The sequence below is a fragment of the Aethalodelphis obliquidens genome, unplaced genomic scaffold (genome assembly GCF_003676395.1).
Source record: "Aethalodelphis obliquidens isolate GAN/ISIS:26980383/991018 unplaced genomic scaffold, ASM367639v1 scaffold5, whole genome shotgun sequence".
Lineage (NCBI taxonomy): Eukaryota > Metazoa > Chordata > Mammalia > Artiodactyla > Delphinidae > Aethalodelphis > Aethalodelphis obliquidens.
In genome coordinates this window covers 19389648-19412782 of record NW_020837949.1, presented here as the reverse complement: position 1 = coordinate 19412782, position 23135 = coordinate 19389648, and the positions used below count along the sequence as shown (strand labels likewise).

Sequence of the window (23135 nt, the reverse complement as noted above, 5' to 3'; positions counted from 1 at the left end):
CTCCAGCTCCGTTTTTTGTTCTCAAGATTGCATTGGCTATTCGGTGTCTTTTGTGTTTCCATACAAATTGTGAAATTTTTTGTTGTAGTTCTGTGAAAAATGCCAGTGGTAGTTTGATAGGGATTGCATTGAATCTGTAGATTGCTTTGGGTAGTAGAGTCATTTTCTCAATGTTGATTCTTCCAATCCAAGAACATGGTATATCTCTCCATCTATTTGTATCATCTTTAATTTCTTTCATCAGTGTCTTATAATTTTCTGCATACAGGTCTTTTGTCTCCTTAGGTAGGTTTATTCCTAGATATTTTATTCTTTTTGTTGCAATGTAAATGGGAGGATTTTTTGATTTCACTTTCAGATTTTTGACATTAGTGTATAGGAATGCCAGAGATTTCTGTGCATTAATTTTGTATCCTGCTACTTTACCAAATTCATTGGTTAGCTCTAGAAGTTTTCTGGTAGCATCTTTAGGATTCTCTATGTATAGTATCATGTCATGCAAACAGTGACAGCTTTACTTCTTCTTTTCCAATTTGGATTCCTTTTATTTCCTTTTCTTCTGTGATTGCTGTGGCTAAAAACTATGTTGAATAAGAGTGGTAGGAGTGGGCAACCTTGTCTTGTTCCTGATCTTAGTGAAAATGCTTTCAGTTTTTCACTATTGAGGACGATGTTGGCTGTGGGTTTGTCATATATGGCCTTTGTTATGTTGAGGAAAGTTCCTTCTATGCCTACTTTCTGCAGGGTTTTTATCATAGATGGGTGTTGAATTTTGTCGAAAGCTTTCTCTGCATCTATTGAGATGATCATATGGTTTTTCTCCTTCAATTCGTTAATATGGTGTATCACATTGATTGATTTTCATATATTGAAGAATCCTTGCATTCGTGGAATAAACCCCACTTGTTCATGGTGTATGATCCTATTAATGTGCTGTTGGATTCTGTTTGCTAGTATTTTGTTGAGGATTTTTGTATCTATGTTCATCAGTGATATTGGCCTGTAGTTTTCTTTCTTTGTGACATCCTTGTCTGGTTCTGGTATCAGGGTGATGGTGGCCTCGCAGAATGGGTTTGGGAGTGTTCCTTCCTCTACTATGTTTTGGAAGAGTTTGAGAAGGATAGGTGATAGCTCTTCTCTAAATGTTTGATAGAATTCGCCTGTGAAGCCATGTGGTACTGGGCTTTTGTTTGTTGGGAGATGTTTAACCAAAGTTTCAGTTTCAGTGCTTGTGATTGGTCTGTTCATATTTTCTATTTCTTCCTGTTCAGTCTCGGCAGGCTGTGCATTTCTAAGAATTTGTCCATTTCTTCCAGGTTGTCCATTTTATTGGCATAGAGTTGCTTGTAGTAATCTCTCATGATCTTTTGTATTTCTGCAGTGTCAGTTGTTACTTCTCCTTTTTCATTTCTAATTCTATTGATTTGAGTCTTCTCCCTTTTTTTCCTGATGAGTATCGCTAATGGTTTATCAATTTTGTTTATCTTCTCAAAGAACCAGCTTTTAGTTTTGTTGATCTTTGCTATCGTTTCCTTCATTCCTTTTTCATTTATTTCTGATCTGATTTTTATGATTTCTTTCCTTCTGCTAACTTTGGGGTCTTTTTGTTCTTCTTTCTCTAATTGCTTTAGGTGCAAGGTTAGGTTGTTTATTCGAGATGTTTCCTGTTTCTTAAGGTAGGATTGTATTGCTATAAACTTCCCTCTTAGAACTGCTTTTGCTGTATCCCACAGGTTTTGGCTTGTCGTGCCTCCATTGTTGTTTGTTTCTAGGTATTTTTTGATTTCTTCTTTGATTTCTTCAGTGATCACTTCGTTATTAAGTAGTGTATTGTTTAGCCTCCATGTGTTTGTAGTTTTTACAGATCTTTTCCTGTAATTGATATCTAGTCTCGTAGCATTGTGGTGGGAAAACATACTTGATACAATTTCAATTTTCTTAAATTTACCAAAGCTTGATTTGTGACTCAAGATATGATCTATCCTGGAGAATGTTCCATGAGCACTTGAGAAAAATGTGTATTCTGTTGTTTTTGGGTGGAATGTTCTATAAATATCAATTAAGTCCATCTTGTTTAATGTATCATTTAAAGCTTGTGTTTCCTTATTTATTTACGTTTTGGATGATCTGTCCATTGGTGAAAGTGGGGTGTTAAAGTCCCCTACTATGTATGTGTTACTGTCGAATTCCCCTTTTATGGCTGTTAGTATTTGCCTTATGTATTGAGGTGCTCCTATGTTGGGTGCATAAATATTTTGCAGTTGTTATATCTTCTTCTTGGATTGATGCCTTGATCATTATGTAGTGTCCTTCTTTGTTTCTTGTAGTAGTCTTTATTTTAAAGTCTATTTTGTCTGATTTGAGAATTGGTACTCCAGCTTTCTTTTGGTTTCCATTTGCATGGAATATCTTTTTCCATCCCCTTACTTTCAGTCTGTATGTGTCTCTAGGTCTGAAGTGGGTCTCTTGTAGACAGCAAATATATGCGTCTTGTTTTTGTATCCATTCAGCCAATCTGTGTCTTTTGGTGGGAGCATTTAGTCCATTTACATTTAAGGTAATTATCAATATGTATGTTCCTATTCCCATTTTCCTAATTGTTTTGGGTTCATTACTCTAGGTCTTTTCCTTCTCTTGTGTCTCTTGTCTAGAGAAGTTCCTTTAGCATTTGTTGTAAAGCTGGTTTGGTGGTGCTGAACTCTCTCAGCTTTTGCTTGTCTGTGAAGGTTTTAATTTCTCCATCAAATCTGAATGAGATCCTTGCTGGGTAGAGTAATCTTGGTTGTAGTTTTTCTCCTTCATCACTTTAAATATCTCCTGCCAGTCCCTTCTGTCTTGCAGAGTTTCTGCTGAAAGGCTGAAAGATCAGCTGTTAACCTTATGGGGATTCCCTTGTGTGTTATTTGTTGTTTTTCCCTTGCTGCTTTTAATATGTTTTCTTTGTATTTAATTTTTGACAGTTTGATTAATATGTGTCTTGGCATATTTCTCCTTGGATTTTTCCTGTATGGAACTCTCTGTGCTTCCTGGACTTGATTAACTATTTCCTTTCCCATATTAGGGAAGTTTTCAACTATAATCTCTTCAAATATTTTCTCAGTCCCTTTCTTTTTCTCTTCTTCTTCTGGAACCCTATAATTCGAATGTTGGTGCATTTCATGTTGTCCCAGAGGTCTCTGAGACTGTCCTCAGTTCTTTTCATTCTTTTTTCTTTATTCTGCTCTGCAGTAGTTATTTCCTCTTTTTTATCTTCCAGGTCACTTATCCGTTCTTCTGCCTCAGTTATTCTGCTATTGATCCCATCTACAGTATTTTTAGTTTCATTTATTGTGTTGTTCATCGTTGCTTGTTTCATCTTTAGTTCTTCTAGGTCCTTGTTAAATGTTTCTTGCATTTTGTCTATTCTATTTCTACGATTTTGCATCATCTTTACTATCATTATTCTGAATTCCTTTTCAGGTAGACTGCCTATTTCCTCTTCATTTGTTAGGTCTGGTGGGTTTTTATCTTGCTCCTTCATCTGCTGTGTGCTTTTCTATCTTCTCATTTTGCTTATCTTACTGTGTTTGGGATCTCCTTTTTGCCGGCTACAGGTTCGTAGTTCCCATTGTTTTTGGTGTCTGCCCCCAGTGGCTAAGGTTGGTTCAGTGGGTTGTGTAGGCCTTCTGGTGGAGGGGACTAGTGCCTGTGTTCTGGTGGATGAGGCTGGATCTTGTCTTTCTGGTGGGCAGGTCCACGTCTGATGGTTGTTTTGGGGTGTCTGTTGACTAATTATGATTTTAGGCAGCCTCTCTGCTTATGCATGGGGTTGTGTTCCTGTCTTGCTAGTTGTTTGGTTTAGGGTGTCCAGCACTGTAGCTTGCTGATCCTTGAGTGAAGCTGGGTACTGGTGTTGAAATGGAGATCCTTGGGAGATTTTCGCCATTTGATATTATGTGGAGCTCGGAGGTCTCTTGTGGACCAGTGTCCTGAAGTTGTCTCTCCCACGTCAGAGGCACAGCACAGACTCCTGGCTGTAGCACCGAGAGCCTTTCATCCACACGGCTCAGAAGAAAAGGGAGAAAAAGTAGAAAGAAAGGAAGAAAGAAAGAAAGAGGATAAAATAAAATAAAGGAAGGTAAAATAAAGTTATTAAAATAAAAAATAATTATTAAGAAAAATTATTTTTAAAATTAAAAAAAAAGAAATGAATGGATAGAACCCTAGGACAAATGGTAAAAGCAGAGTTGTACAGGCAAAATCTCACACAGAAGCATACACATACACACTCACAAAAAGAGGAAAAGGGGAAAAATAATAAATCTTGTTGTCAAAGTCCACCTCCTCAATTTGAGGTGATTTGTTGTCTATTCATGTATTCCACAGATGCAGAGTACATCAAGTTGATTGTGGAGCTTTACTCCGCTGCTTCTGAGTCTGCTGGGAGGGACTTCCCTTCTTCTTCTTTGTTCTCACAGCTCCAGGGGCTCAGCTTTGGATTTGCCCCGCCTCTGCGTGTAGGTTGCAGGAGTGCGTCTGTTCTTCGCTCAGATAGGATGGGGTTAAAGGAGCTGCTGATTCGGGGACTCTGGTTCACTCAGGCCAGGGAGAGGGAGGGGTGGGGATGTGGGGCGATCCTGCGGTGTCAGAGGCTGGCATGACGTTGCACCAGCCTGAGGCGCGCCGTGCGTTCTCCCGGGGAAGTTGTCCCTGGATCACGGGACCCTGGCAGTGGCGGGTTGCACAGGCTCCCCAGAAGGGAGGTGTGGATAGTGACCTGTGCTTGCACAGAGGGTTCTTGGAGGCGGCAGCAGTAGCGTTTGCGTCTCATGCCCGTCTCTGGGGTTCGCGCTCATAGCCGTGGCTTGCGCCTGTCTCTGACGCTCCTTTAAGTAGAGCTCTTAATCCCCTCTCCTCTCGTGCAGCAGGGAAGAAAAAGCCTCTTGCCTCTTCGGCAGGTCCAGAATTTTTCCCAGACTCCCTCCCGGCTATCCGTGGTGCAGTAACCCCTTCAGGCTGTGTTCACGCTGCCATTCCTCTCGCTGCACTGAAGCCCGAGCCTCAGCTCCCAGCCCCGCCCACCCCGGTGGGTGAGCAGACAAGCCTTTCGGGCTGGTGAGTGCCGGTCGGCACTGATCCTCTGTGCAGGAATCTCTCCGCTTTGACCTGTGCATCCCTCTTTTCTGTGCTCTCCTCCGCGACCCTGAAGCTTCCCCCCTCCGCCACCCGCAATCTCGGCCCGCAAAGGGGCTTCCTAGTTTGTGGAAACCTTTCCTCCTTCACAGCTCCTTCCCACTGGTGCAGGTGCCGTCCCTATCCTTTTGTCTCTGTTTTTTCTTTTTTTTCTTTTGCCCTACCCAGGTACGTGGGGGAGTTACTTGCCTTTTGGGAGGTCTGAGGTCTTCTGCCAGCCTTCAGTAGGTGTTCTGTAGGAGTTGTTCCACGTGTAGATGTATTTCTGGTGTATCTGTGGGGAGGAAAGTGATCTACCCGTCTTACTCTTCTGCCATCTTCCCCCTCTTACTCCCTAGTCATCTCTTGATTGGATGAAGTTTATCACCTAAAAAATTCCTCAAGTAGGGGTCATGGGTGCAGAGTTCCTTTATTTGAAAACTTTTTTTTTTCCCCTTTCCCTGTAGCCTTGTTACTTAAAGGACAACTTGGGGATATGAATTCTTTGGTTTACACTTTCAATTATTGAATTGTTTTTTAAAAAATGCTATTTTATTGTTTTTTTCCTTTGAGCACTTTAGGAAAATTCTGATGCGTAATTTTTTTTTCCCCTGTAAGTTCCTTATTCTGTAGGCCTTAAGGATTTTTTAATCTTAGGAACTTAATAGTTTTAGTAGGATATGTTTGATATTTTGGAGTTTTGATATTTTTTTTGCTGTTACTTTTCCAAGATACCCAATGAACTATTGTTTTGATATTTTTTTTGCTGTTACTTTTCCAAGATACCCAATGAACTATTGTTTCATTTTGTACATTCCTTATTTTTCCTAAGTTTTCTTTGTTTACAATTTTAAGTGTTCTGTTGTTTGCTTTCCCTCTTTATCACTGTTATTTTTTCTTCACCTGTCTTCCATTTCTACTACCTTCTTCATCTTTTCATTTCTTTTCTTTTTTGATCTCTGTTTTATCCTCTACTTTGGTTCCCTGAATTTCATCAGTATCCTTTATAAATTATTCATTTCAGTTTATTCTGCCATAGGTATTTGGTGTTTTTTCTTCATTTCTGAGATAATTTTGTCTTTTTCTTCCATCTCTTTCCTGAGTTTGGTAAGTTTTCTTTTCCCAGTTTGCTTTTGATTGTCCATGTCTGTCATAATTTTTGACTCAAGGTGGCTTTTCATATCCCCAAATTCTTGTTTGAGTATATTAATTCCACCTGGAGTGTCATCTTCTAGTTTTCTTGTCCTTCATGTTTGTTCTATTGGATGAAATTCTCCTCTGTTGATGTGTGTTGGGTTTCTTTTTTTTTGGTAGTACTCTCATGAGAATGTGTTCATTGTTTTTTCTGTTTATTTTTATGATATTTGGGTGTTTTGTAGGATTCCTAGCTCATTGGCTCCCTCCTCTGTCATTATAGCAAATTCCAGATACTTTAGCTGACTTTGTTTTGGCAGAGGGGGAAGCTTGTTTGTTGTCTGAATTTTGACTCTTCTGTTTCTCTTTTTGCTTCTTTCTCCCTTCATCATCCAATAGCCAAAGGGCATTTATCTCTTTCTTTCTTTTTTTTTTTTTTTTGCGGTACGCGGGCCTCTCACTATTGTGGCCTCTCCCGTTGCGAAGCACAGGCTCTGGGTGCACAGGCTCAGCGGCCATGGCTCACGGGCGCAGCCGCTCCGCGGCATGTGGGATCTTCCCGGACTGGGGCATGAACCCGTGTCCCCTGCATCGGCAGGCGGACGCTCAACCACTGCGCCACCAGGGAAGCCCTATCTCTTTCTTTCTGTCTTATTTCTCTCTCAGGGGCTGTGTATTTTCAAACACTGCTCTTTCAAATTGTGTCTGCTTTTAAGTCCCTATAGTCCATGCTGTGATCTGCTTGGATACTTTTTTAGTATTTTGAAACTTAGGGTGGAATTTGTCTTTCTAAAACTTTGGTGGTTTTAGATCAATCTTAGGCTCATCACTAACTCCCTTTTAATTAATCTCTTCGTCATAGTTTTTCATAGTCTACCTTTGCTTATAACAAAGCCTTGTAGCAAAGCAGAGGTGGGGCAGGAGCATGAGATACTACTTTCTGGGATTAGGTGGGTTCTTTTTTCTTATTTTTATTTACAGTTATTTTGAATTTGGGGCAATTTCTGTCTTTAGGTTATCATGAAGGCATAGTTTTTATGAGTTTTGTTTATTCTTCTTGTTGTTCTATGTTGGTTTTGGAGGAAATGTTGAGAAATGGGGACCTAAGCCACCACCCTTGTCTTCAGCAACCCTGGAGTTCCTAAAGCTAGAATTTTTAAAAATACATTTTTTTTATTTTTGGGAATTTCTCTTGATGTCATATTATCTCATTAACAGGCACAATTCTATTGATAATGTTATCTACACTTTACAGATGAAGAAATTGAGGTCCAGCAAGATTTAATAACTTGAGAGACATCACACAACTAGAAAGTGGTAGACATGATAATTAAATCTAAAGTGATGCCAAGTTCTTGTTCTTTCTACATACTATCTCCCTGGGCAATTGAACTTACAAACTCATACATTAACTACCACAGTCTAATACATTTTAGGGAATATTAATATAAACTGTCAATTTATTCATCTGTTCCTTGTCTGTTATCCTGTGTCCCTGTTATATTTCTAGTAGCCTCTTCTCCATTGGTTGCTACTCCTTGACCTACAAAGGTGCATCCTCCTTGCTCTGGTTGATACAATGCACATTAAGTACTGTCCCAAGGAAAATTGATTCAATAGATGTTAGTTTTGTTTGTTTTTATCCTAATAGAGTATTCCACTCTACATGCTCCCCAATCAAACATGCCGTCATTTCCCCCTTAGCCCAGTTTCACTATGGAAGGATCAGTGTACATTCATTGTGTTTTCAAAACTCACTGCAGTGTGAGGTTCCGTCCCGCTGAACTGAAACTGTCCCTGTGCCGAGGCTGTAAAGTCTCCTAGCTCAGTGTAAATGATCGCCCCACGTAGCAGCTGGCAACAGCTTTTGGGAATCTCCTTTCAGGAGTGGGGTGTAATTTAATCTGCACCTTAGGGGTGCTTAGTTGACATTTGAAGTACCTTAATCAGGAATGCATACTCTAGGGGTAGTTAGTGAACATTTGAAAGCCCCTAATCAAGATTCTATACTCCAGAGGCAACCAGTGCATCCAATACTGCTCTCTCAGTCTGCACCAGTGGGTGTGTTAATTAGAATAAAAGATGTTAGAGGTAATTTTTCATTGGTGAACTGAATGGTATTTAAGATAAGTAGTTGACCAAGTCCCTCCACTGGGATGTAAATGGAGGATAAGGATTTGATGAGGCCAGTAGCCTACCACGGTAGGTCTAGAGCTTGTTTGGCCCTGTGCTTGCAGCCGTTGGTGGAGGATTTTGTCAGCTCGCCTGGCCAGTGGAGCATGTTAAGTCTCTATAACCCTACGTGGGCCAAATCCTGGTTGACTGCCTGCTTCTCCACCCAGAGCTCATTGCACACACACTCTGGCTCGACTTGTTTGCATTTCTTGTCCACAGACATGTTATTCTCAATTTTGAGCCCACTATTTCTTTTTAATTTCTTAATTTATATTTTGTGTATAATTGTGTTTAGAGCAGATTGGATATCTCAAGTATGAATTTACAGTGCCATTTTGATCAGAAGCATAAGAATTATTTTTAAGTGGTAACTTTCTTATTTTCTACTTGAGAATACTGACAGTGTTCTGAGGCCAGGCTCCCATCTTTGGGGGCAGCATTGTGAATGTGTAATTCTCTGGATATTTTGTGGTCTAATTGAGCTTGGTAATTTTTTGAAGGTTCTTTCTTATATTGAATTCTGTTCAATAGTGGCACATAGTTCTCCTCTTAAATAGGGGTAATGTTTTTGAACACAACATGTAAATTAAGTTCTATAGATTGAAATCATTTATATGAACTTTACATAATTTATGTCCTGTGCATAGTGTAAGGAGTGACGTCTATAGGAGTTTATAGTAAACAGTACTATTATCTCTTGTACTTTAATTGACATGTATAAATATAAATGATAAATGAAATAAAACAGCATATTTAATAAAACTTTAAGTGTATTACCAGGGCCCTTATCTTTTGCAGTTGGATGAAATATGTGTATAGGCATGGCATGGGTTACTGATCTTCTTACCAAACATACTGAGAAAAGAAAGCAGACAGGGACTAGTCTAGATTGCTTTCCATATTCACTGGGAAACAAAAAAGTAGTTTTCTTTCATAAGATACTTAGCTGCATAAATGGATTATTCACCTTGCTTATCTGTTATTAAATGGGCTTTTATAATATTGGTATACATAATTAACTATAAGCCTTGGAACTAGAGATATCCAGAGTTAAACCCTAGTTAATGGAAACAGGGAATTACAGAGTTTGAAAAGACCTTAGATAGCATCTACTTAATCCTTGCATGACTACCAAAGTGTCCTAGTTAAACCCTCCTTCCATGATACCACATGGACATGATTTATATCCACTTAGGCATATATGTCTGTACAGATATATACTGATCTGTCTGCCTTATCTGTCTGATATGTCTGTTTATCTGTCTAGGACTATGTGTGTGTGTATAAAAGAAACAATTGGGACCAATAGCATTTTAGTAGAAATAATTGGTTAAAGAACATCAGAGTCGTAACAGTGCTAAATGTTTACATTTAGCACTGTCCTGTCAGTGAAAATCTTCAAAAGCAAGTTGAAGAAATCGTCACTTGATAAGATCCTCAGCAAAAATAAAAAAGAGAATTGGGAGGGACTTCCCTGGTTGCGCAGTGGTTAAGAATCCGCCTGCCAATGCAGGGGACACAGGTTAGAGCCCTGGTCTGAGAAGATCCTACATGCCATAGAGCAACTAAGCCCGTGTGCCACAACTAGTGAGCCTGCGCTCTAAAGCCTGCGTGCCACAGCTACTGAAGCCTGCGCGCCTAGAGCCTGTGCTCCGCAACAAGAGAAGCCACCACAATGAGAAGACCACGCACTGCAGTGAAGAGTAGTCCCCACTCGCTGCAACTAGAGAAAGCCTGGGCACAGCAAAGAAAACCCAACGCAGCAAAAATAAATAAACTTATTTAAAAAAATAAGAGAATTGGGAAAGGAAGTGAAGTATTTACAATTTTAAAGTGTTCTAAAACCAACACGTTGAGTACATAGTATAAGGATAGAGATACATACAAGAGAATGATTTAGGGTTTATTAGTTTGGAAAGATGTATATTTTGTGCTAATGGTCGTGTGAGGCCTTACTGAATTTCAGCTAAATTATTTTTATACAAGGTTTTTTCCTTAAAGCACCAATAATTCTGTCTGACCTCACAGGCTTTTTGTGGTTATCAGACTAGTCTTCATGGTTGATTATATTCTTCTTTTTTTTTTTTGTGGTACACGGGCCTCTCACTGTTGTGGCCCTCCCGTTGCGGAGCACAGGCTCCAGACGCGCAGGCTCAGTGGCCATGGCTCACGGGCCCAGCCGCTCCGCGGCATGTAGGATCTTCCTGGACCAGGGCACGAACCCGTGTCCCCTGCATCAGCAGGTGGACTCTCAACCACTGTGCCACCAGGGAAGCCCTCTTTTTTTTTTTAACATCTTTATTGGAGTATAATTGCTTTACAGTGTTGTGTTAGTTTCTGCTGTATAACAGTGAATCACCTATACATATACATATATCCCAATATCCCCTCCCTCTTGGGTCTCCCTCCCACCCTCCCTATCCCACCCCTCTAGGTGGTGGTAGAGCACCGAGCTGATCGCCCTGTGCTATGTGGCTGCTTTCCACTAGCTATTGCTTTTACATTTGGTAGTGTATATACGTCAGTGCCACTCTCTCAGGTCGTCTCAGCTTACCTTTCGCCTTCCCCATGTCCTCAAGTCCATTCTCTACGTCTGTGTCTTTATTCCTTTCCTGCCCCTAGGTTCTTCAGAAGCATTTTTTTTTTTTTTTAAGATTCCATGTATGTGTTAGCATACGGTATTTGTTTCTCCCTTTTTAACTTACTTCACTTTGTATGACAGACTCTAGGGCCATCCACCTCACTACAAATAACTCAATTTCATTTCTTTTTATGGCTGAGTTCCATTGTATATATGTGTCACATCTTCCTTATCCATTCATTTGTTGATGGACACTTAGGTTGCTTCCATGTCCTGGCTATTGTAAATAGTGCTGCAATGAACATTGTGGTACATGATACTTTTTGAATTATGGTTTTCTCAGGGTATATGCCCAGTAGTGGGATTGCTGGGTCATATGGTAGTTGTATTTGTAGTTTTTTAAGGAACCTCCATACTGTTCTCCATAGTGGCTGTATCAATTTTTATTCCCACCCACATTGTATGAGGGTTCCCTTTTCTCCACACCCTCTCCAGCATTTATAGTTTGTAGATTTTTTGATGATGGCCATTCAGTCTGGTGTGAGGTGATACCTCACGGTAGTTTTGATTTGCATTTCTCCAGTGATTAGTGATGTTGAGCATCCTTTTGTGTGTGTTGGTAATCTGTATATCTTCTTTGGAGAAATGTCTATTTAGGTCTCCTGCCCATTTTTAAATTGGGTTCTTTGTTTTTTTTGATATTGAGCTGCATGAGCTGCTTGTATATTTTGGAGATTAATCCTTTGTCAGTTGCTTCATTTGCAGATATTTTCTCTCATTCTGAGGGTTGTCTTTTGGTCTTGTTTATGGTTTCCTTTGCTGTGCAGAAGCTTTTAAGTTTCATTAGGTGCCATTTGTTTATTTTTGTTTTTATTTCCATTTCTCTAGGAGGTGGGTCAAAAAGGATCTTGCATTGATTTATGTCATAGAGTGTTCTGCCTATATTTTCCTCTAAGAGTTTGATAGTTTCTGGCCTTACATTTAGGTCTTTAATCCATTTTGAGTTTATTTTTGTGTGCGGTGTTAGGTAGTGTTCTAATTTCATTCTTTTACATGTAGCTGTCCAGTTTTCCCAGCACCACTTATTAAAGGGGCTGTCTTTTCTCCATTGTATATTCTTGCCTCCTTTATCAAAGACAAGGTGACCATATGTGCGTGTGTTTATCTCTGGGTTTTCTATCCTGTTCTATTGATCTGTATTTCTTTTTTTTGTGCCAGTACCCCACTGTCTTGATTACTGTAGCTTTGTAGTATAGTCTGAAGTCAGGGAGCCTCATTTCTTCAGGTCCGTTTTTCTTCCTCAAGATTGCTTTAGCTATTCGGTGTCTTTTGTGTTTCTATACAAATTGTGCAATTTTCTGTTCTAGTTTTGTGAAAAATGCCATTGGTAGTTTGATAGGGATTGCATTGAATCTGTAGATTGCTTTGGGTAGTATAGTCTTTTTCATAATGTTGATTCTTCCAATCCAGGAACATGGTATGTCTCTCTTTCTGTTTGTATCATCTTTAATTTCTTTCATCAGCGTCTTATAGTTTTCTGCATACAGGTCTGTTGTCTCCTTAGGTAGGTTTAGTCCTAGATATTTTATTCTTTTTGTTGCAGTGGTAAATGGGCGTTTTCCCTATTTTCTCTTTCAGATTTTTCATCATTAGTGTATAGGAATGCAAGAGATTTCTGTGCATTAATTTTGTGTCCTGCTATTTTACCACATCCATTGATTAGCTCTAGTAGTTTTCTGGTAGTATCTTTAGGATTCTCTATGTATAGTATTATGTCATCTGTAAGCAGTGACAGTTTTACTTTTCTGATTTTGATTCCTTTTCTTTTTCTTCTCTGATTGCTGTGGCTAAAAGTTCCAAAACTATGTTGAATAAGAGTGGTGAGAGAGGGCAACCTTGTCTTGTTCCTGATCTTAGTGGAAATGGTTTCAGTTTTTCACCATTGAAAACGATGTGGGCTGTGGGTTTGTCATATATGGCCTTTATTATGTTGAGGTAAGTTCTCTTCATGCCTGCTTCTGGAGGGTTTTTATCATAAATGGGTGTTGAATTTTGTCAAAAGGTTTTTCTGCATCTATTGAGATTATCATATGGTTTTTATCTTTCAGTTTGTTAATATTTTGTGTCACATTAATTGATTTGCATATATTGAAGAATCCTTTCATTCCTGGGATAAACACCACTTTATTATGGTGTATGATCCTTTTAATCTGCTCTTGGATTCTGTTTGCTAGTGTTTTGTGGAGGATTTTTGCATCTATGTTCATCAGTGATATTGGCCTGTAGTTTTCTTTCTTTGTGATATCTTCGTCTGTTTTTGGTATCAGGGTGATGGTGGCCTCGTAGAATGAGTTTGGGAGTGTTCCTCCCTCTGCTATGTTTTGGAAGAGTTTGAGAAGGATAGGTGTTAGCTCTTCTCTTAATGTTTGATAGAATTTGCCTGTGAAGCCATGTGGTCCTGGGCTTTTGTTTGTTGGGAGATGTTTAATCACAGTTTCAATTTCAGTGCTTGTGACTTGTCTGTTTATATTTTCTAATTCTTCCTGGCTCAGTCTCAGAAGGTTGTGCTTTTCTAAGAATTTGTTCATTTCTTCCAGGTTGTCCATTTTACTGGCATAAATTTGCTTGCAGTAATCTCTCATGATCCTTTGTATTTCTGCAGTGTTAGTTGTTACTTCTCCTTTTTTATTTCAAATTCTGTTGATTTCAGTCTTCACCCTTATTTTCTTGATGACTCTGGCTAGTGGTTTATCAATTTTGTTTATCTTCTCAAAGAACCCAGATTTCAGTTTTACTGATCTTTGCTGTCATTTCCTTCATTTCTTTTTCATTTATTTCTGATCTGATCTTTATGATTTTTTTTCCTTCTGCTAACTTTGGTTTCTTTTGTTCTTTTTTCTCTGATTGCTTTAGGTGTAAAGTTATGTTGTTTATTTGAGGTGTTTCTTGTTTCTTGAGGTAGAACTGTATTGCTATAAATTCCCCTCTTAGAACTGCTTTTGCTGCATCCCGTAGGTTTTGGATCATCCTGTTTTCATTGTCTTTTGTCTCTAGTTATTTTTTGATTTCCTCTTTGATTTCTTCAGTGATCTCTTGGTTATTTAGCAGTGTATTGCTTATCATCCATGTGTTTGTATTTTTTACAGTCTTTTTTTGAATTGAAAGAATTTATGTCTATTTTGCCATGAACAAAACTAGGTATTATACATACTTGAATAGACAGAAAAATATGACTTTCACAATATAAATAAATGCAGTGTTCCAGTAGGAAGTAAATACAATTCAGTATAATTGCACTGTTTTAGAAATCAATCATAATGAATAAACAGAAATGCAGACAAATATGTGTATAAAGTAATGTTTGCTCTAACAAATATTAAACTAAATGTTCAACAATGAGGAAATTGTTAAATATACTATGAGATACTATGCAGATCTTTAAAGTTACATTTGTTTTTTATCACATTTTTAAAAAATTCAAACAGAAAGTCACAAAAATTATAATCATCCTCATCAGTTCCCTCAGTCCCATGTAATTAATCTTTTTTTCATCTTGATCTTTTGTTAGCACTTTTATGAATTCATCAATTTTCCATTAGAGTTCTGAAAATGCTTATTCATTCAGTTCAGCCGTATAGTCAGTTATCAGAAACCTGTACTTGTCAGAGTCTTTTCCATGAACTCCTTGAAGATGAAACACTTTTATAGGAACATTTTTGCAAAAGCATCAGAGTACACCCAGGACTGTCTGTAAATGACAAAAGACTTAAAAATGACCACGGTTAAAGATTTGATGAAAGTTCATAATAATGCAATTGACAAGGAAATTTAGTTATTTCTGAGATATACATTTAAAAGTAATAACTAGAATTATGACTTATAACATTATACCAGAACATATAAGATTTTTAGGAATTTCATGTAATGTCTGAAACATTTATATTAACATATTTCCATACAAATAACCCAAAGAAATTTAGTATTAGTTGTTTTTTAATTTTTACATTTTATTTTATTTATTTTCTTATACAGCATGTTCTTATTAGTCATCAGTTTTATGTACACACATCAGTGTGTACATGTCAATCCCAGTCGCCCAATTCAGCACACCACCATCCCCACCCCCCCCGTGGCTCTCCCTCCTTGGTGTCCATACATTTGTTCTCTACATCTGTGTCTCAACTTCTGCCCTGCAAACCGGTTCATCTGTACCATTTTTCTATGTTCCACATACATGCGTTAATATACGATATTTGTTTTTTCTCTTTCTGACTTACTTCACTCTGTATGACAGTCTCTAGATCCATCCACGTCTCAACAAATGACTCAATTTCATTCCTTTTTATGGCTGAGTAATATTCCATTGTATATATGTACCACAACTTCTTTATCCATTTGTCTGTCGATGGGCATTTAGGTTGCTTCCATGACCTGGCTGATGTAAATAGTGCTGCAAAGAACATTGGGGTGCATGTGTCTTTTGAGTTATGGTTTTCTCTGGGTATATGCCCAGTAGTGGGATTGCTGGATCATATGGTAATTATGTTTTTATTTTTTTAAGGAACCTCCATGTTGTTCTCCAGAGTGGCTGTATCAATTTACATGCCCACCAACAGTGCAAGAGGGTTCCCTTTTCTCCACACCCTCTCCAGCATTTGTTGTTTGTAGATTTTCTGATGATGCCCATTCTAACTGGTGTGAGGTGGTCCTGTAATTGATATGTAGTCTCATAGTGTTGTGGTCGGAGAAGATAGTTGATACGATTTCAATTTTCTTAAATTTACCGAGGCTTGATTTGTGACCCAAGATATGATCTATCCTGGAGAATGTTCCATGAGTACTAAAGAAGAAAGTGTGTTCTGTTGTTTTTGGATGGAATGTCTTATAAATATCAATTAAGTCCATCTTGTTTAATGTGTCATTTAAAGCTTGTGTTTCCTTATTTATTTACGTTTTGGATGATCTGTGCATTGGTGAAACTGGGGTGTTAAAGTCCCCTGATATTATTGTGTTACTGTCGATTTCCCCTTTTATGGCTGTTAGCATTTGCCTCGTGTATTGAGGTGCTCCTATGTTGGGTGCATAAATATCTTGCAGTTGTTGTATCTTCTTCTTGGATTGATGCCTTGATCATTATGTAGTGTCCTTCTTTGTTTCTTGTAGTAGTTTTTATTTTAAAGTCTATTTTGTTTGATGTGAAAATTGCTACTCCAGCTTTCTTTTGATTTCCATTTGTGTGGAATATCTTTTTCTATCCCCTCACTTTCAGTCTCTCTGTGTCCCTAGGTCTGAAGTGGGTTGCTTATCGACAGCATATATACGGGTCTTGTTTTTGTATCCATTCAGCCAGTCTGTGTGTTTTGGTTGGAGCATTGAATCTACTTACACTTAAGGTAATTATAGATATGTATGTTCCTGTTACCATTTTCTTAATTGTTTTGTGCTTGTTTTGTAGGTCTTTTCCTTCTCTTGTTTTTCCTGCCTAGAACAGTTCCTTTAGCATTTGTTGTCAAGCTGGTTTGGTGGTGCTGAATTCTCTTAGCTTTTGCTTGTCTGTAAGGGTTTTAATTTCTCCGTCAAATCTGAATGAGATCCTTGCTGGGTAGAGTAATCTTGGTTGTAGGTTTTTCTCTTTCATCACTTTAAATATATCCTGCCACTCCCTTCTGGCTTGCAGAGTTTCTGCTGAAAGAGCAGCTGTTAGCCTTATGGGGATTCCTTGTATGTTATTTGTTGTTTTCTCTTGCTGCTTTTAATATTTTTTGTTTGTATTTAATTTTTGATAGTTTGATTAATATGTGTCTTGGTGTGTTTCTCCTTGGATTTATCCTGTATGGGGCTCTGTGCTTCCTGGACTTGATTGACTATTTCCTTTCACATATTAGGGGAGTTTTCAACTATAATCCCTTCAAATATTTTCTCAGTCCTTTTCTTTTTCTTTTCTTCTTCTGGGACCCCTGTAATTCAAATGTTGGTGTGTTTAAAATCCCAGAGGCCTCTGAGACTGTCCTCAGTGCTTTTCATTCTTTTTTCTTTATTCTGCTCTGCGTTAGTTATTTCCACTGTTTTATCTTCCAGGTCACTTACCCGTTCTTCTACCTCAGTTATTCTGCTTGATTCCTTCTAGAGAATTTTAAATTTAAGTTATTCTGTTGTTCATCATTGTTCGCTCTTTAGATCTTCTAGTTCCTTGTTAAACGGTTCTTGTATTTTCTCCATTCTAGTTGCAAGATTTTGGATCGTTTTTACTGTCATTACTCTGAATTCTTATTAAGGTAGACTTCCTATTTCCTCTTTATTTGTTTGGTCTGGTTGGCTTTTACTTTACTCTGTCATCTGCTGTGTTTTTCTGTCTTCTCGTTTTGCTTAACTTACTGTGTTTGGGGTCTCCCTTTCACAGCCTGCATGTTTGTATTTCCCAGTTTTTGGTGTCTGCCCCCGTGGGTAAGGTTGGTTCAGTGGGCTTTGTAGGCTTCTTGGTGGAGGGGACTGGTGCCTGTGTTCTGGTGGATGAGGCTGGATCTTGTCTTTCTGGTGGGCAGGACTGCGTCAGGTGGTGTGTTTTGGGGTGTCTGTTATTATGATTTTAGGCAGCCTGTCTGCTAATGGGTGGGTTTGTGTTTCTGTCTTGGCGGTTGTTTGGCATGGGGTGTCCAGCACTGTAGCTTGCTGGTCGTTGAGTGGAGATGGATCTTATCATTGAGATGGAGATCTCTGGGAGAGCTCTCCCCTATTGATATTACATGGGGCTAGGAGGTCTCTGGTGGTCCAATGTCCTGAACTCGGCTCTCCCACCTCAGAGGCTAAGGACTGACACCCCGCTGGAGCACAAGACCCTGTCAGCCACAGAGCTCAGAGGAAAAGGGAGAAAGAAAAGGAAAAATAGGAAAAAAATAAAATAAGTTATTAAAATGAAAGTAAAAAATACTATTAAAATAAAAAAATTAAAAAAGTAATAAAAATAGAGCAACGAAACCAATAAACAAATCCACCAATGATAACGAGTCCTAAATACTATACTAAGATAAACATAAAAATCAGAAACTAGTCAGTCGCATACAGCAAACCCCAAGTCTACAGTTGCTCCTGAAGTCCGCCGCCTCAGTTTTGGGATGATTCCTTGTCTATTCAGGTATTCCACAGATGCAGGGCACATCAAGTTGATTGTGGAGATTTAATCCGCTGCTTCTGAGGCTGCTGGGAGAAATTTTCCTTTCTCTTCTTTGTTTGCACAGCTCCTGGGGCTCAGCTTTGGATTTGGCCCCGCCTATGTGTGTAGGTCACCTGAGGGTTTCTGTTCCCCACCCAGTTAGGACGGGGTTAAAGGAGCGGCTGATTGGGGGGCTCTGGCTCACTCAGTCTGGGGGAAAGGAGCGGTACGGAATGCGGGGTGAGCCTGTGGCGGCAGAGGCCAGTGTGACATTGCAGAGGCCTGAAGTGCGCCGTGTGTTCTCCCGGGTAGGTTGTCCCTGGATCCCGGGACCCTGGCAGTGGCGGGCTGCACAGGCTCCCAGGAGGGGAGGTGTGGATAGTGACCTGTGTTTGCACGCGGGCTTTTTGGTGGCTGCGCAGCCTTAGCCTTTCATGCCCGTCTCTGGTGTGCACTCTGATATCTGTGGCTTGAGCCTGTGTCTGAAGTTCGTTTAGGTGGTGCTCTGAATCCCCTCTCCTTGCCCATCCTGCAACAATGGTGTCTTGACTCGTAGGCACTTCCAGACTTTTTCCCAGGCTCCCTCCCGGTTAGCTGTGGTGCACTAGCCCCCATCAGGCTGTGTGCACGCAGCCGACCCCAGTCTTCTCCCTGGGATCTGAACTCCGAAGCCCGAGCCTCAGCTCTATATTATTTTTTAAATTCTCTTTTAATTTTTAGCTGGTGTAAGTGAAATAGGTAATATAAATTAATTAATACTGGCTCTGTTCAGTGTTTATGCTCTAGGAGATTTTGGGAGACAAACAGAAAGATAAGGTTGTAAACAAATGTGCCATTTGGGGCTGTGAGATTTTATTATTCATACCTTGCTTATTTGTTATTTTTTAATAGGCTATCATATTAGTGTGCATATAAGTAGCTGTATGCCACTTAATCTAGGGGCTTATTGATTTCAACTACGTGTACCTCATTACCCAAGCACTCTTGCAGCAGGTGCCTGAGATGTTTAGGTGGCCCTTTGCATGTGTCCTGTCTGTGATTCATACGTGCTCTTGTGAAGATCAGTTTTGTCCCAGCTGAATTTCTGTTACCTTCTTGCCTGCCTGAAGCTCTGCTTATAGTTTTGTTTCATTTTCCCCCTCTGCCACGCTGAATTTCGATGGCTCCCTGGTTGCTAAGTACTTTGCTGCTGTTGAGGTTGGTTTTGCAGCATGGAGTGATTCTGTGGCCTGAGGTGTCTAGCTCTTCATGTGTGAAACAAAACCAGTAACTAAAATGTCTGTTATTGGAATGTCACGTCTGGAAATATCGATGACTTTTTTCGACTTGCCTTCAGAATTGTCATGTCAGTTTAGAGGCTTTAAGCCTTCTTGGTTCTACACCCAGTTTGCTACTATTAAGATATTTAAAATTAAATATGGTATCATCAAATGCCCTCTGCACTGTGAAGGAAACCATATGGATTTGGTCATTCTCTGTGTGCTTCTCTCTTGTGGGTTTCAGGGGTCTAGTGAGGTGAAGTAAGGCAGCAGAATTATGCATAAATCTGTAGAGGACTTATTCACTTAAGAACAAATTTGTGTAAGTAATTATATCATGGGTGTCATTAAATGAACACTAAATGTTCATACTTAAGTGCATTTTATGAGTTGCGAGCAAAAAAAGAGATTGAGAATAGCCTACATGTCATCTGACGTAGAGGTATCAGAGATGTTATACAGTGGTTAGAAGGACTTATTCCATATACTGGGATATGTTCATTCTTCCTTAAATAAGTAGACTTCAAAACACTCCAGTGGTGTTGAACAACTTGGAGTGGTTTGTGTTGTATAGTTGAGCTTGAATCTAGTAAAGAATGTATATGTTCTTTCAGGATATCACATTTTAGAAACCTTTCAGTTGTTTAGAGGAGTGGAGGAGAGGGGAGGATGGGGACAACTTTGTTAGGGTCCATCTTTAGGCTGGTATTCACTTTTGCTTTTGTCTATCTTAATCCAGCCATTTGTAAAATGAGAGAATTATTTTTGGGCCAGAGGTTTTCAACCTGTAGTTCTTTTGGTAGTTGTGGAAACCCCTGAAGTCATATGAGAAGTTTTGTGTATGTACATGTTAGTTCGAGGGAAAGGCCTGTGGTTTTCAGTAGGTGACAGAAATCTCAGATCCCAGCCCTGCCCTCTCCCCAGCTCCTGCAGGGGTTAAGAACCACTGTTAGAAACCAGATGGTTTGGATGAAAGCTGTAGTCTAAACATCTGCAGAGACTTTCGACATATACTACTACTCAGAAAACTTCCATGGTTTAGCAAGACCTGTCTTCAATAGATAATGATGCTTTGGTGGACATGTTTTTAAATAAAAATAGAATGTTGTTCTTTTGTATTTATGAGATACTCTTCATTACTCTTTTCCTCAGTCTTGTCTCACTTGTACCTATTATTTTTCCTTTCTTTTTCTTCATCTCTCTTATTGGTTATAATTTTAACTTATTTACCTTTTCTTTTCCACATGTATGTATGATGTCTTTTTATCAAGCTACTTATCTCTAACTAATAAGTAGGAATTTTAGACTATGGTCTGGCTCTTTGGAATTCTCCTGCAGCACCAAGTATGGCATTTTATAAACAGTGAAGGTTAATAAATGTCACCAATGTTAATAAATGACTCACTGTAGAAATGGTAGTCTGTGGAAAAATTTCTGTGGAGATTTGCTTACTTTTAATTTCTTCTCTCTCTTATTAATTGATGGGTATTAATATGAGGAACGTAACTGTGTGTGTGTGTGATTCTTAGATAGTTACTGTGTAAGTATAATTTAATTTCAAATTTAATTGAAAAACCTCTCTGATTCCTGTAAGGGAATAATTGCATGTTTTAGACCCGTTCTGTTTTTTGATTTGCTGATAGAATCTGTGGCTATTTATTAATTTTTTTTTACAGTGAAGGAGATAAACCTTCAGGACATCAAGGAGGATTTGGAGTTGGATCCAGAGGAGAACAGCACCCTTTTTATGGGTATCCTCATCAAGGGGCTGGCCAAACTGAAGAAGATCCCAGAGACAGTTAAGGCGATCAAAGAACGCTTGGAGCGGGAGCTGAAGCAAATTGTGAAGAGGTCTACAACCCAGGTGGCTGACAGTGGTTACCAGAGGGGAGAGAACCTCACGGCTGAGAACCAACCAAGGTAGGTGGGGGTGTGGTTTGTGTGGGTTTTTTTTTTTTTTTTGGTTGCGTTGGGTCTTCACTGCTGTGTGCATGCGTTCTCTAGTTTAGGCGAGCAGACGCTACTCTTTGTTGCAGTGCACGGGCTTCTCATTGCAGTGGCTTCTGTTGTTGCGGAGTGTGAGGTCTAGGCACGTGGGTTCAGTAGTTGCATCCCATGGGCCCTAGAGTGCACAGGCTTCAGTAGTTGTGGCATGTGGGCTCAGTAGGTGTGGCACGTGGGCTCAGTAGTTGAGCCATGCTGGGCTCTAGGGCACATGGGCTTCAGTAGTTGTGGTGTGCAGGCTCAGTAGTTGTGGCGCACGGGTTTAGCTGCTCCAGAGCATGTGGGATCTTCCTGGACCAGGGATGCAACCTATGTCCCCTGCATTGGCAGGCGGATTCTTAACCACTGTGCCACCAGGGAAGTCCCATGGTTTGTGGTTTTGATCATTGTATTTACTGTACCTTTTCTAGGGTAATATCTTACCTGTACCTTTTCTAGTAAATATCTTAGGTTTATGTTGTTTCTTGATCTCTGTATACTGTGGCCCATACAAACTCAGATTGGTGAAAACAGCTTGAAGAGGCATAGTTCAGCTGGTTTTTGAGGTAGTTGAGAAGTTTTAAAGCATGTTGTCCATACTCAAATGAAAGAATGTAGCAATTATTGAATATTTCTTAAGCACTTAACTATATTCAAGGCAACTTATGTATATTATTTAATTCTCACTATAACTTTTTGAGCTGATTACTTAGTATCCACATTTTATAGTTAAGGAAACTGGGGTTCAGAGATGAAGTAATTAGCTCAAGGTCACAGAACAAGTGGCTGGCCTTCCAGCTGAATCCAAGTCCATGGTATTTCCTCTGTCCCATGCTTTCTTCTTTAATGTGTAGTGATATTTGCCAATAGGCAAATCAGTCTCCGGGATTCCTTTATGTACTTAAAACAACTAATAAGGTTTGGATTTCATAATTCTTCTTTCATAAGGGGAAAACTGAAATTGTCCTCTGATCCTAACTCGGTCTTGACTGTGATACACTGGGAGCTCATGTCTGCCAAACCAGGGCTTAGGGCACACTAGTGTAATGTCATCTGATGGTGGGAGAAGATACTTCAAATTGAGGCTTTCCTAGAAAGTCCAAGATTCACTCTACATGGATCTTCGTTCCCTCCTTCCCTTTCTCTGTTCTATTCCCCAGCCTTCCACGTACACCAGATATGGGCAAGGCAGGAATTTGTCGTTTGAAGGGAAAAGGCCAATGGAAACTACAATTTTATCTGAGAACAGAAGGCAAAGTAGGGCATTTCTTCTGAGTTGCTCAAATAATGTGTGTTCCTGGGAGGCGTGAGATAGTGTGTGTTCGACAGAGTTCATAATCTTGTTGACACATCGTGAAGGAAATTCTGTTTGTACTTAGGACTTAAATTTTTTTTTTTAAAGAAGATAAACAAATTTAAGGAGAAATAATAATAGCTTAGTATGGAGTTCCCCACTTTAAAATTTTGAAGAAAATAATGTATTCTGTTTATGTTTTCTATATTCTTTTGTTTTACTAAATAATAGTGATCTTAATTATACTTTAGAAATCTTCAAAAATTAATTCCCTTGTACACTTCATTTAGAAGTACGATTGGTGAAGAAAACATTCTCCACCCCTCTTATGCCACAGAGTATTTCAAAGCACATGTTTTGAGGAGCATGGGTTTTGGAGCTGAGCAGACCTGACTTTGAATTTCAGCT

The 23135-nt window shown here is 39.3% G+C and overlaps 1 protein-coding gene across 1 annotated transcript in view; it reads left to right on the top strand.

Moving 5' to 3' along the window:
* Positions 1-23135, top strand: part of EXOC4 (exocyst complex component 4) — an 837065-nt gene that overhangs the window by 77321 nt on the left and 736609 nt on the right. The window contains exon 6 of the mRNA XM_027101893.1: positions 21127-21370. Coding sequence (XP_026957694.1) covers positions 21127-21370 — 244 coding nt within the window. The remainder of the gene's footprint in view (positions 1-21126; positions 21371-23135) is intronic.